Below are 15,417 nucleotides of genomic sequence, written 5' to 3'. Positions count from 1 at the left end.
TTCTGTGGAAACAATGGAAAAAATAGATTTTTACATTCATTTTAGCTATCAGTGGAGACAGGTATGGACCAGTAAGACGACAAGCTATTTTTCTCCATCATCTAGGAGTAGAAGGGAGGAGATTATATTAAGATCTTTCAGTAATATCTCTAGGTATGGTGAATGGTCAGCCTAACACTATCTACGATATGTCACTGCAAATGTTTGATTGACGCTTAATTACTAAGGTAAATGTGGTAATAGAAAGTCTTAGGTTCTTTTCTAGGGTACAAAAGACAGAGGAGGACTTTGATACGTATGTGGCAGCTTTGAGAGGATCGCCCCAAACACGCAAATTTTAAAATCTCTGTGATTTTCTCATTAGGGATCAGATTGTAAGATGCACCAAGCACAAGAGAGTGAGGGAAAAAATTATAACAAAAGATCCTACTTTAGAAGATGCCCTTCAAGTAGTTAAAGGGATGGAATAAGAGGTAAAATGGCTGGAAGAAATGGATACGTCTCAAAAAGTGAATAATGACGTGAGTAGAGAGTATACTCCTATCCAGGATACATTGCCCTTCCATCAACAGCTACAGAACGAAAGCACATAACCATTGCAGCTAAGCAGTATATCAATAAAGATTTAAGCAAGGGAATCATGGAACATATCAACAAGGAGAAGGACAAGCCTGTATTAAAATCAACAGACAAAAAACCTGGTTTCTTCTTGAGTAGGCCTAAACAACGGGCTCGGCACACAGTATTGAAAACGGATAGTGCTACAAAGAGGGTGGACCTACCCGGCTGCATTTTATTTACCCCAAAATACATTTCTAGAGGCCCACGGGACATCCTAAACAGAGGTAATATCATTCGGCTTATGACCGAAATCACCACATTGAAGCATTTGAACTCAGCCGTCCTGCTCTCAGTAAGATTTTGCCCAAGTGAAAGTTCTTACTCAGCAGAGCAGACTCTCACGAATTGGAGGACTGAAGGTATTGTACAAATGATACTGGGATGTGCTGATCAATAATGAAGACTGGGGTATTACGCTTATAAAATACAAAGCAGAATTTTACCCAAATCCCTTATTACAATCTTTAAACTCTAAAACCAAAACCAGCACCAAAGAAGGGACACCATACTCAGTTTTGCAGTCGGCCAGGGGATCCTTAATATCCTCTTGAAAGCGACCTTAATTCAGTCCCCAAGTCCGGCCAGGAGCAATGTGATTTTCGGCAAACAACCTTAAATGCCTCAAATAGAGGGTGATTACAAGGTCATTACTGCCAAAAATCACCCAGCAGACTCTTTCCAACTGTTGTCATGGAACATAGCTGGGGCCAAATCAGTTGTGCGTGAAGACAATCCCCCACACAAGTGGCAATCAAACGCATCATCGCTCTGCAAGAAACTTGAACCAGTGCCTTTGTTAGGCTACACACATCACCACCCCCATGCTGAAAAATCATGTAGATTTGGGAGACCTAAGGGAGGACTTAAGGTCTATATTTCACTACCAATAGACACCATTTAGGATCAACTGCTGTCCTCTCCCTCCGGCATTCAAATTATAAAAATAAGCAACTGGGGGAAACCAGAAACTGACCCTATGCTGTTATGTAATGTATATTCACACCTCAATGCTAAGGAAAAGCAAAACCTCTATACCACCTTAACTACGATTATAACGGAGATATTTGCACATCCCACCTGGGAGATAATAACTGGTGATTTTGATGGGAATCCCTTTTACACTCTGGAAGAAGATGATAAGATATTGGCAGGCAATGTTTTCTAGAAAGTATAAGACCAGATATACTCCCATCCTAAACGGGGTAGATATGAGAGGCTTGTCACTGCCTTGGAGCATTTAGGCTTCAGAGTGATCAACAGAAGGTCATGCAATGATAACCCTCCAAATTATACCTATGATTGTGCGACTACACAATCTTATTTAGATTACACAATCCTTTCCTTTTCCTTAATGCCATCTTTGAGAACATTTGCAATTGAATACACTTCATTAAGTGATCACGCTCACCAAAGCATGACACTGAGTATAAATCTCCTAAACCATATTCAAGCACAACCTGACATTGGTACGCTTAAAAGTATCAATCTAAAAAGACTTAAGTGGACTAGTGATATGTAGTGGATCCATCCAGGCTAGCAAAATATCTACTGGAAAACTCATGCACATTAACAAACAGCCATAAAGAATGTTGGGAGATCTTCTCTACAGAGCTGCTTTCACAAGTCTCACTAGTAAAGAAGGCTCAACATTTTACCGAACATAAAACCACCCTTTTAGCAGGAGCCACTGCATTACGGAGGGAGCTTAAAAAGGCAATTAGTACCTTAAGGAAAGTAGATGCACAGATGAAGATTTGTGGGCGAAACTTATACACAGTTCAAAACAAACAAATACCAGCACCTTTTGGGATACAGTAAATGCCTTGGCGAGACCTACTAAGCAAATAAACAACTCAAATGTGTCAGAAGAAACCTGGTTATGCATTAGCTCAGCTAACAAGACCTCAAACTTAGGTTCACCTGAATCACTAAAACAACCGTGTATTTCCTCATCATTAATATCTCTCCGTTATAGCTCCTTGACCACAGTAACAAACATGGATAGCCCATCAGCAGTGGAAAGTAGCACCTCTAGCATTAATTTTGACAACAACATCAAATGCTTGGAAATTGAGTTGCTGTCTTATTCCTATAAGGAGGTACAAACGATAATAGCTATGGGGCGGAGAGATGGAGCCACGGGCCCAAATGGTATCCCTCAGGCCATCTTTAAAAGTGACACCGAACACTGAGCAAAAGTACTGTCTCCCCTTTTCAGAGACGTGTCTTCTGCTGGCATGATACCGGCCATCTGGAGGGGGTCAATAATACAGCCAATATTCAATCATGGGGATCGATTAGAACCAGGAAACTATCGGCTTATAGCCCTAATAGATTGAGAAGCCAACTATTACGCAAGCAAGATCTCAACGACATAATACACACATAATAACAACCTAGTACCGGACAATCAAAGAGGCTTCAGAAAGGGCTTCATTTCCTCCTCAAACATCTTAGCTGAGAAATGAAATTGAAAAAGGAAAAAAATATATTTTTGCTTTTTCGACTTTAAGTCCTAATTTGACTGTATCGACCGTGGGTAAATTCAAGGTGATGAGCATTCTATTACGGGCTACAGAACAGCGATATGTAAACACAAGGATTCAGGTCAAAATAGGTGATGGGTCCACCCTTTGCGGAAAATACTAACAGCAATGGGGTTGAAACAAGGATGCATACTGGCACCCCATCTCTTCAGGTTTTTCATGGCCAACATGTCAAAAGGACTAATTAAGGTGAAGTTGCACCCACTGTGCTTGGGCCGTATGAACTTGACCCACCTCACATACGCTGATGACCTAGTGCTGCTGAGTTTATCTGAAATTGGCATGCAAAGGTTAGTCACTGAGCTATCAATGTACACCAAAGAAAACACTGCAATAATCAAAATAATGGTGCTCAGAAACCACTTTGGATGCCTGACAAAGATCCATCTGGACGATAAAAACCTAGAAGAAGTTAACAATGATAAATATCTGGAAGTTTATTTAGACAATAAATTAAATTTGTGGAGCTGAAACAATACATGACTATGAAAGCCAAAGCTTTAATCCACGCATTTTGGATTCTTTACAAAAAACTAGAGGGCCCATCATTTAAACCGTTATTGTCGATAATGGCCACAAAACTCCTCCCTACAACTGCATATTCCAGTACGCTCCAGCATGGGAAAAATGGATACTTGCTGGACAATTTGCAATTTACACCGTACAAGACAGTGTTCGAAATGTCAAAGAATGTTTCCCTGGTGCAAATTTGCCTGGAATTTGGCCTTATGCAGAATTTGGCAAGAATTATACAGCCATTAAAACATGGCACAACACTAGAGCAACTCAGGATAACATGTTAAATAGTGCCCTGTGGTCGGCCGTGGAAAATGACCCCTGTTCCAGTCATCACAAATTTCTTTTTTCATCAATAAAGCATACAGGTTTGGAGGGACTATGGGAAAATAATGTGCCCATTTCAGAATGCAAGCCTGTGGCAAGCAAGGTTGCAAAGTGTCACTCAGTTCTAGAAGATATAAATATATTTAGATAAAGGTTGCATGCGCTGATGATGATCAATAATTATGATGAGATGAAGCCAGCCGCACACTTAAGCCAAATTTTCTCACCTCGTTTTAAGAAAAGGCTGATGGCGCTATGCTTCGATCAGCTTCCAGGTCTTGCAGAACTACTAAAATGGAAGTATAATGGCCCAATAACATGCAGGGCATGCGGAAGTGAAAAGGAAAACCTAACATACCTGTTATGTATTTGCCCTTCCTTGTGGCAAACACGGTCAAGTTATTTAGAGGTGGTTTTTGGATGGAGCAATACTAACATGTAGGGCTGCAGTGATTAGCAATCTTAACCAAGAAGACCCACAATTAAACTGTAAACTAAGTACTTTTATGATGATTTACAAAAAGACTGTGAACATTGCAACAACTAAACAACTGAAATAACTATCATTCATTATGCACCTTTACATGGGTCATTTTATTTTAAATTAATATTTATAAATTATTTATGCTTGGTAATTGATTTAGTTCTTTTGATCTTAAATTCAATTGTAATGGTTTCAATTAACTAGATACAATACATTATTATCTTACCTTACCTACCTATCCAGGAAGTGAGGAACCCCAAGGAGAAGGTAAAAAGGACAAACTGGATGACAATATGAAAATAAATGCTAAGGTCAGACAGATAAAATGCTATTGTCAAGGAGCTCCGGGGCACACTGCTTCTGGTTCAAAGTGCACAGCTAGAAGTATAGTGTGTCATAATTGTGGCAAAAAAGGGCACTTTGCCTTAGTGTGTAGAACGAAATCTGCACCAGCAAGGTAAAAGAGGTAGACAATGTTTGTGAAAACATTAGGGAGGTGGTGTTGGCCATTCAAGACAAACAATTGCAAAGTACTTCTGAAGGCAGTTCTAACATGGATACTCAATGCAATCTGGAAAAAGGGAATCAATACACTGAAGAAGGAAAGAGGTGTCAAACTAGAAAAACCACATTGTCTTGCACGATTAGATGATCTGCAAGTAGAAGTGTTGGTGGATTCAGGCAGCTTATACACTCTTATGCCTAAAGACACCTTGCATCAACAGCATTCAGAAGGATTGAAGGACTGGACTAATCCTGACATAAAGGCAGTGGAATATGGTAGGAAAAAAGACTGAAATTGTTGCAATGAAGTGGGTGACCATTGAATTTGAAAATGGAAAAAAATATTATTGTGTGTATATGACTGACTTTGGCTTGAATTGCTATGCTGGCAGCATCAAAAGGATTTATGTATGAACTTGGATCCCAATGTAGAAAAGCCTACTATGACAATTACCAAAAAGAAACAATAGGTGAACCAAGTCCATGCATATGAAGAATATGTTGTGAAAAAATATCCTTGTGTACTCAATGACTAGGTTTTCTCAATGGTTTTTCTCATAAAAGTATGTTGATGAAAGGGGCAGTTCCTGTTGTGCATAAGGTAAGAACTGTACCTCATTTAATGAAAAAAAACCTTACAACAAGAATTAGACAAGTTATTGTAACAGAAAATCATCGAACCCATAGTCATCAGAGTGGTTAGAATCAATAGTGGTTGCTCCTAAGGGGGGAGGCAAGAATAGACTATGTATTGATGTATAAGATCTCAACTGCAATAAGTAGGTTGACAGACAACCTCTCCCTAATATTCCCGAAATTTTGTCAGCTATAATTGGTGGAGGAGGGTTCAGCGTAGCCGATAGGTCAGCCGCGTATCATCAAATTAAATTACACAGAGACTCCAGACACCTCTCGTCATTCGTTACTCCTCTTGATGCATTTCATTATTTAAGGATGCCATTTGATCTGGCAGCCGCATAAGCTGTGTTTCAGAGAGCGATGAAGCAATTTTTCAATTGCATGGAAAATTTGTGCTCCTTTCAGGACGATGTTTTAATAGCAGGAAGGGATGAATTGCATCATGATAAATTGCTTGAGTAAGTTATGAAATGACTTGATGAACATGGCTTAATGGTCAGGAGAGACAAATGACAACTAAAAAAGAAATGTCACTTTTTGGGGGCCTGAGATATCAAAAGAAGGAATCCAACCAAAAAAGTATTGTTCAAGGAATAAGTAATGCACCACATCTGGAGAACAAGGATCAATTAAAATGATTCCTGGGCTTAGCAGAATACTGTTGGAAAATGTGTGAAGAATATCACTGAGGTGGTTGAGCCTTTAGGAACATTAATGAAGAAACATTTTTATCTTGAGTGGAGTGATATTTGTGAGACAGCTTTTGAACAGGTAAAAGAATGAAAATGTCACTTACCCAGTGTACATCTGTTCGTGGCATTAGTCGCTGCAGATTCACATGTTTGGCACAGTCCGCTGCCTGGTGTTGGGCTCGGAGTATTACAAGTTGTTTTTCTTCGAAGAAGTCTTTTTTGGTCACGGGACCGAAGGACTCCTCCCTCTTCGGCTCCATTGCGCATGGGCGTCGACTCCATCTTAGATTGTTTTCCCCGCAGAGGGTGAGGATGGAGTTGTTTGGTATAAATAGTGCCCATGCAATGGAGTGAATATGTATGTACGTTAAGAGTTTATAATAATTATTTACAAATGTACAGATGTTTAAGATTTATGATCTACTTCTAAACGGCTACAGGCATCCCGGGGAGGTGGGAGGGTACATGTGAATCTGCAGCGACTAATGCCACGAACAGATGTACACTGGGTAAGTGACATTTTCAGTTCGATGGCATATGTTGCTGCAGATACACATGTTTGGCATAGACTATAAAGCAGTTACCTCCCCTAAAAGCGGTGGTTTAGCCTGTAGGAGTTGAAGTAGTTTGGAATAATGTTCTTAGTACAGCTTGGCCCACTGTAGCTTGTTGTGCATTTAGTACGTCTACACAGTAGTGTTTAGTAAACGTATGAGGCGTAGACCAGGTTGCAGCCTTACATATTTCGCTCATAGGAATGTTTCCTAGAAAGGCCATTGTAGCACCTTTCTTTTTGGTTGAGTGTGCCTTTGGTGTAATAGGCAATTCTCTTTTGGCTTTAAGATAGCATGTTTGAATACATCTGACTATCCATCTAGCAATGCCTTGTTTAGAGATTGGATTTCCTATGTGTGGTTTTTGAAAAGCTATGAACAGTTGTTTTGTTTTCCTGATTAGCTTTGTTCTGTTAATGTAATACATTAGTGCTCTTTTGATGTCTAATGTATGTAGTGCCCTTTCAGCCACAGAATTTGGTTGTGGGAAGAACACTGGCAATTCTACTGTTTGATTTAAATGGAATGGTGAGATTACCTTTGGCAGAAATTTTGGAGTTGTTCTTAGAACTATTTTATTGTTGTGTATTTGAATAAATGGTTCTTGTATGGTAAATGCCTGTATTTCACTTACTCTTCTGAGGGATGTGATTGCAATGAGAAATGCGACCTTCCAGGTTAGATATTGCATTTCACAGGAATGCATGGGTTCGAAAGGTGGACCCATGAGTCTTGTTAAGACGATGTTAAGATTCCATGAAGGAACTGGTGGTGTTCTTGGTGGTATGATTCTTTTTAGCCCTTCCATGAATGCTTTAATAACTGGTATTCTAAATAGAGACGATGAATGAGTAGTTTGTAGGTAAGCAGATATTGCTGCGAGGTGTATTTTTATAGATGAAAAAGCGAGATTTGCTTTTTGCAAATGTAGTAAGTATCCTACTATGTCTTTAGTAGAGGCATGTAATGGTTGTATTTGATTGGCATGGCAGTAGTAAACAAATCTTTTCCACTTAGATGCATAGCAGTGTCTAGTGGAAGGTTTTCTAGCTTGTTTTATGACCTCCATGCATTCTTGTGTGAGGTCTAAGTGTCCGAATTCTAGGATTTCAGGAGCCAAATTGCCAGATTCAATGATGCTGGGTTTGGATGCCTGATCTGTTGTTTGTGTTGTGTTAACAGATCTGGCCTGTTGGGTAGTTTGACATGCGGTACTAGTGAAAGGTCTAGTAGAGTTGTATACCAAGGTTGTCTTGCCCATGTGGGTGCTATCAGTATGAGTTTGAGTTGGTTTTGACTCAACTTGTTTACTAGATATGGAAGGAGAGGGAGAGGGGGAAAAGCGTACGCAAATATCCCTGACCAACTCATCCATAGAGCATTGCCTTGTGATTTGCGGTGTGGGTACCTGGATGCGAAGTTTTGGCATTTTGAGTTTTCTTTTGTTGCGAACAAATCTATCTGGGGTGTTCCCCAAATTTGAAAGTACTTGTTCAGAACTTGGGGGTGAATTTCCCATTCGTGGACTTGTTGGTGGTCTCGCGAAAGGTTGTCTGCTAGTTGGTTTTGTATTCCTGGAATAAATTGTGCTATTAGGCGAATGTTGTTGTGAATCGCCCACTGCCAAATTTTTTGTGTTAGGAGGCACAATTGTGTTGAGTGTGTTCCTCCTTGTTTGTTTAAATAATACATTGTTGTCATGTTGTCTGTTTTGACAAGAATGTATTTGTGTGTTATTATGGGTTGGAAGGCTTTTAACGCTAGAAATACTGCTAACAGTTCTAGGTAATTGATATGAAATTTTGTTTCGTGTATATCCCATTGTCCTTGAATGCTGTGGTGATTGAGGTGTGCTCCCCACCCTGTCATGGAAGCATCTGTTGTTATAACGTATTGAGGCACTGGGTCCTGAAATGTCCGCCCTTTGTTTACATTTTTGCTGTTCCACCATAGAAGCGAGAGGTATGTTTGGCGGTCTACCAACACCAGATCTTGAAGTTGACCCTGTGCCTGTGACCATTGTGATGCTAGACACTGTTGTAAGGGTCGCATGTGTAGTCTTGCGTTTGGGACAATGGCTATGCATGATGACATCATGCCTAGAAGTTTTAGCACAAATTTTGCTTGTATCTTTTGGTTTGGAAACATAGCACTTATTACCTTGTGGAATGCCTGCACTCTTTGTGGACTTGGAGTGGCAATTCCTTTTGATGTGTTGATGGTTGCTCCTAGATATTGTTGTGTCTGACACGGTTCTAGGTGTGATTTTGTATAGTTGATGGAAAACCCCAGTTTGTGAAGGGTTTGTATGACAAATGTGGTGTCGTTTGCGCATTTTTTTACTGTGTTGGTCTTGATTAGCCAATCGTCTAGGTAAGGGAACACATGTATCTATTGTCTCCTGATGTGTGCTGCTACTACTGCTAGACATTTTGTGAACACTCTTGGTGCAGTTGTTATTCCGAATGGCAACACCTTGAATTGGTAATGTATTCCTTTGAATACGAACCGTAGGTACTTTCTGTGAGAAGGGTGTATTGGTATATGAAAGTACGCATCCTTTAGGTCTAATGTGGTCATGTAATCTTGCTGTTTGAGCAGTGGAATGATGTCTTGTAGTGTGACCATGTGAAAATGGTCCGATATGATGTAGGTATTTAGTGTCCTGAGATCTAATATTGGTCTTAATGTTTTGTCTTTTTTTGGAATTAGAAAGTACAGGGAGTAAACTCCTGTGTTTTTTTGTTGTACTGGTACTAACTCTATTGCATCCTTTTGCAGTAGTGCTTGAACTTCTAGTCCTAAAAGTTCTAAATGTTGTGGTGACATTTTGCGTGTTTTGGGAGGGATGTTTGGTGGGAAGTTGTGGAATTCTATGCAATAGCTATGTTTGATTATTGCTAATACCCAATTGTCTGTTGTAATCTGTTGCCAAGATTGGTAGAATTGGCTTAGTCTTCCCCCCACTGGTGTTGAGTGAAGGGGTTGCGTGACTTGAAAGTCACTGTTTAGGTGGAGGTGTTTTTGGAGTCTGGAATCTTCCCCTACTCCTTGGGAATTGACCCCCCCTATATCCCCTGAAACCTCCCCTTTGGAAGGAACCCTGATATGGTGTGGTTCTTGTTTGTTGGCTGGTGGTGTCTGTGGGTTGGCCACGAAACCCCCCTCTAAATGGAGTTTTTCTGAAAGAGCCTCTGCTCTGCGGGGAGTAGAGTGCGCCCATGGCCTTGGCCGTGTCTGTGTCCTTTTTAAGTTTTTCAATGGCTGTATCCACTTCAGGGCCAAAAAGTTGTTTTTCGTTGAAGGGCATATTAAGGACAGCCTGCTGGATTTCAGGTTTGAAGCCTGAAGTGCGGAGCCAAGCGTGTCTCCTTATGGTGACAGCAGTGTTGACTGTTCTCGCTGCAGTATCGGCTGCGTCCAGTGAAGAGCGGATTTGATTGTTTGAGATCGTTTGTCCCTCTTCAACTATTTGCTGCGCCCTTTTTTGGTATTCTTGGGGAAGATGGTCTACGAGAAGTTGCATCTCATCCCAGTGAGCGCGGTCATATCTGGCCAGCAGCGCTTGAGAATTTGCGATGCGCCACTGGTTGGCTGCCTGTGATGCTACTCTTTTTCCTGCCACATCAAATTTTCTGCTTTCTTTGTCCGGAGGTGGGGCGTCACCAGATGTATGGGAATTTGCTCTTTTGCGAGCTGCCCCTACTACTACGGAGTCAGGTGGTAACTGCGAAGTAATAAAAACTGGATCTGTGGGTGGTGGTTTGTATTTTTTATCCACCCTTGGGGTGATGGCTCTTGATTTTACGGGCTCTTCAAAAATTTGTTTTGCGTGCCGTAACATCCCCGGTAGCATTGGGAGACATTGATATTGGCTATGTGTAGCCGAGAGGGTGTTAAATAAAAAATCATCCTCTATAGGATCTGAATGCAGTTGGACATTGTGGAATTCTGCAGCCCTAGCCACCAGTTGTGAGTATGAGGTACTGTCCTCTGGCGGTGACGGCTTTGTGGGGTATGAATCTGGATCATTGTCCGGCACTGGGGTGTCGTATAGGTCCCAAGCGTCTTGATCCTGATCATCTTGACTTATGGTAGTTTGCGCTGGTGAGTGCATTTGTGGCGGTGTTTGCGCCGGCGATGCCTGTTGTAGTGGAGAGGGCGGAGGCGTGACTTTTTTGACCACTTTGGCTTGTGGTTGTGCGTCATCCTTGAGGAGACTGATCCTTCTTTTCCTCATTATTGGGGGAAAGGTTGATATCTTCCCTGTGTCTTGCTGGATGTACAGTCTCTTTTGTGTGTAGTCTGATTCTACACTTTGGAGCTCTTGTCCAAATCTGTGCATCTGGCCACTTATTCCTTGTTCCTCTGAGTAGGATGAAGGTGTGGTATTTTTCGGCGCCGAGAGAGAATCTTTTTTCGGTTTCGGCACCGACAGAATTTTTGTTCCTTTCGGCATGGATTCTCGGTGCCGATGTTTTTCGGTGCCGGTATCTTGTTTTTGTCTCTCGGAGCCGCTTTCTCGGCTCCGAGGTTGCTCCATGGCGGTCCCTCGACCGGAGTCGGGTGTCTTCGCTATGGGCGTGCCCTTTTTCGGCGCCTTCGACGGGTCGCCTGTTTTATGGGTCGAGCCATGGCCTGTTGGCAGTGGCGTCCCCTGGGCTTTCGTTTTGTCGATGGTTTTACTTTTCGACGTCTTACTCACAGTTTGTTGCTGTTGTTCGACGTCGGAGTCTCCGGATTCTGATTCCGGAACCGAGAATGTTTCCTCTTCGTCGTCGAAACGTTGTTTTGTCGGCGTGGACGCCATTTGTAGACGCCTGGCTCTTCGGTCCCGGAGTGTTTTTCTGGACCGGAAGGCTCGACAGGCCTCACAGGTATCCTCCTTGTGCTCGGGGGACAAGCACAAGTTACAGACCAAGTGCTGATCTGTATAAGGATACTTACTGTGACATTTTGGGCAGAAACGGAACGGGGTCCGTTCCATCGGCTTCGATGTCGCACGCGGTCGGGCCGACCAGGCCCCGATGGGGGAATCGAAGCTACCCCAAAGTCTTCCGATGATCGGTGTCGATGTACCTAACTATCCCGATACCGAACGGAACAATACCGACGCTTTCTTCCGAGATTCTGACTAACTTTCCGAACCGAAACACGGAGCGAAAAGGAATACGTCCGAACCCGACAGCGGAAAAAAACAATCTAAGATGGAGTCGACGCCCATGCGCAATGGAGCCGAAGAGGGAGGAGTCCTTCGGTCCCGTGACCAAAAAAGACTTCTTCGAAGAAAAACAACTTGTAATACTCCGAGCCCAACACCAGGCAGCGGACTGTGCCAAACATGTGTATCTGCAGCAACATATGCCATCGAACAATATCATACAAGCTCCCTTGTTAGGGCATTCTTAGGTGACTGCGAAAACCTATTAAACCACAGATGCGAGTAATGTAGGTCTGGGAGCAGTACTGACTCAGGTGGTGAATGATCAGGACAAGATAGCAGAATGTGCTTCTCATAAGCTACAAGGTGTGGAGAAATCCTACCCTGTAACTGGAAGAGAGGCCTAGGCATGTTGCTGGGGGATTAAACACTTTAAATACTTTCTGTGGGGATTAGAACTGATCATAAGCCTCTAGTACACTTATTCAACGGTGGTATGGGCTGGGACGGAAGTGTGATGCCTGGAATTTCAAGAAGGATTTTGTCAGATCTAGAATATAATGTTGAGGTGGAGTACATAAAAAGGGTTGAAGCATGTAGTGTGAGATTGTCTGTTTAAGTGAGGAGCTGGGAAATAAAGAAGAAACAGCGCTGAGCAAGGAGAACTGGACACCTGCCATGAATGAAGCCTGGTGTTAAAGGACATGGGGGGGGGCATCATTCCACCTGTATGTGGTCACAATCGCATTATTCAGATCACATATGAGGGTAATCCTGGTAGGAATATGACCAAAAGGAGGATAAGACAAGCATATTGGTGGCCTAAACAAGACAACATGGTAGAGGATGTGGTGAAACACGGTTATGTTTGCGCTAATAATGATAAAGTAAAAACTGTGAGACAGCCACTTCTTGAATGTGTAGAGCTACCCAAAGGGCCATGGGAAAAACTAGCCCTAGATTTTCTAGTTCCAATAGATAAATTGGGGGGTGAGAATAAATACATGATTGTTCTTGTGGATTACTGTACAAAGTGGTCTGTGGTTAAGACAGTAGACCGCATCGACACAGAGAAGGTGGTGGATTTCCTGGAAGACATTTTTCTAAAAAAATGATGCACCTAAAATCATTGTCTTAGACAATGGTGTAAAATTTATGTCCTTGAGATTAAATGTTTTATGGAGAAGTGGGGTATTGTTCACGAAAGAGAGGACTTATTTAGGCCCCAGTCAATTAGCATGGTTGAGAGAGTAAACCGTATGATTAGGCAAAACTTACAACTGACATTGGCCAATGGATAGTCTTGGAGGAAGGATTTGAGGAAGTTTATGTGGGCAAATAGAACTACACCCCATTCGATGACAGGAGTTTCTCCGTTTGTTCCTCTAAGGGGAAGAGAACAGGGAAGGAAATAGGTTCCTGCTTGGTTAGTTGATAAAGATCGGTGTGGGTTGATCAGGAAGCAATTAAAGGTGTAGTTGCATGAAGACAGCAATGTGCAGAGGAATAGCATGATGTAAAAAATAAATAAAAAAAAAGGAGTGAGAGGTTTGATTGGAAGTGGGTGACTGGGTGGTGAAAAAAAGAGGTGGAATAGTGAAAAAAGGAGACAGTCAATTTTCACGCCCACTCAAAGCCACTAGAGTGAGATGAGTGTAGTAGAATTGGAAGATGGATCCGTGTGGAGCATGGGAAATGTGTGTAAAATTGCTAATTATAAGAGAGAAGAAACCTTTAAAAAAACCTCTAGATGTATATGTTTTAATTTTTTTAAATATTTTGTGTATATCACCACATAATGCCAAATTTGCAAAAGATAGTTTCATAACTAAGCTAAGACAGGATAAGATATTACTGAACCATTCAGTAGTATATTCTACTGTAGTAAGTAAAACTGGCTAGCAATGGGGCGCATCCATACTAAACTCTCATTGCAAGGGCAGAGCTTTGTGTTCGCCCTCAGGAAGAAAGCTGCTTTCCTTTGACATTTCCTCATTGCAGATTATGCAGACAAAACACTAAAATGTAGAGACATACAACAAATAGCAGTGACTCAAGTCTAATTTAACAGAATATCCCTCTGAGCATTGGGCAACAGCCCCCCAGAAATCCTATTTAAGCCCTCCAAACAATGGTGTCAGAGACTATTGATTGGTAATGCACACGTCACACTTTAAACATACTGGGTTCTGACATTACAAATTATTGCTGCAATTCAGATTTTAAAACTAGTAACAATGTAGGTCATATTTACATTTGTTTTTTTAATAAGTGTTTTCATTTTTCTATGTTAAATTACTATACATAATAGTTTTATATTAATATTAGCCTGCTTTATTTAAATCTTTTTTCACTGGATAAGCACATGCAGAGTTCTACTCAATGCTACAACAGGCACATGTAGTCATCTTACCTTCAATTCTACACCAGCAGGGACAACTATGGGCCGGAAAGACAGAGAGTGAGGGCAGATTGGGGTAATCATGATTGCAGGAACGTTTGGATGAATCATAGAGGCCCCTGCAGCAGCTGCGTATGCTGTGCTCCCTGTTGGCGTGGACACTATGACCCCTGAGGAAGAAACACAGAAGAAGCAACTTACATTTGATCATATTCTCCTGCCTGGCAAGTTGAAACACACTGTCTCTGCCCCTCGAGGGTCAAGGATCATAGATATCGCTTACTCTGCTCTAGAGCAAGCATTCCAATACAGTGCGACACTAAGGGCTGGAAGATGTGGAATTTTTCTAAAGTGACAGACTAATTCTACGCTTGTGCTGAAAATGTGCAGTTAGTTTAACTGGCCCCGTTATATGGGGATACATGGCCAAACTGAGTTACGTATGGCACTAAACTAGACGGCCCTAATAAAAAAATTGTGCCATGGTTCAGTTCGTCTGGATCATTAGGTAAAATAAAATACGTGAAGCACAGTGAAAGAAAGGGGGTGGAAATACATGGAGTAATGGTTCAGTCTTTGGCATCACAACTTTGCTACAGTTGTCAGTATAATTCGAAACAGTGGGAGCTGGTTGTATGATATTTCAGAGCTGAGCAAATGCAGGGAGTTCATGTGCAAAGGGCAAATGCCCTTTCTCCCTCATGGAACATCGAGAGGTCAGGGCTGGATGGCTAACCAGCTTAACAAATTATTCTGTAGACTACAAAGACTTCACTGAAGGTTGGCATTTTGACCCTCTGTCCAATTCCATTAATTCTACCAGTCCTTGCTTTGTTTACATTTAAGAGACAGAACAAGGTCCCTGAACCAAAATGTACATTATGTGCTGCAGATCATCTCAGTCTAAGAAGAAGGTGCCCCAAAACGAGTCTACGGGGCTAGGCTAAAAGCAAAGAATTTGCTGGCTCCCCG

At 41.8% G+C, this 15,417-nt stretch overlaps 1 protein-coding gene across 5 annotated transcripts in view; it reads right to left on the bottom strand.

The window, feature by feature from the left end:
• Positions 1-15,417, bottom strand: part of NADK (NAD kinase) — a 417,957-nt gene that overhangs the window by 30,278 nt on the left and 372,262 nt on the right. For all 5 annotated transcript variants that reach the window (XM_069241012.1, XM_069241013.1, XM_069241015.1 and 2 more), the window contains one exon: positions 14,458-14,615. In XM_069241012.1, the coding sequence (XP_069097113.1) occupies positions 14,458-14,615 (158 nt within the window). The remainder of the gene's footprint in view (positions 1-14,457; positions 14,616-15,417) is intronic.

This window comes from Pleurodeles waltl, chromosome 6, assembly GCF_031143425.1.
Source record: "Pleurodeles waltl isolate 20211129_DDA chromosome 6, aPleWal1.hap1.20221129, whole genome shotgun sequence".
NCBI lineage: Eukaryota > Metazoa > Chordata > Amphibia > Caudata > Salamandridae > Pleurodeles > Pleurodeles waltl.
The sequence above is the reverse complement of the archived record's forward strand: the minus strand, read 5'-3'. Positions and strand labels throughout refer to the sequence as shown.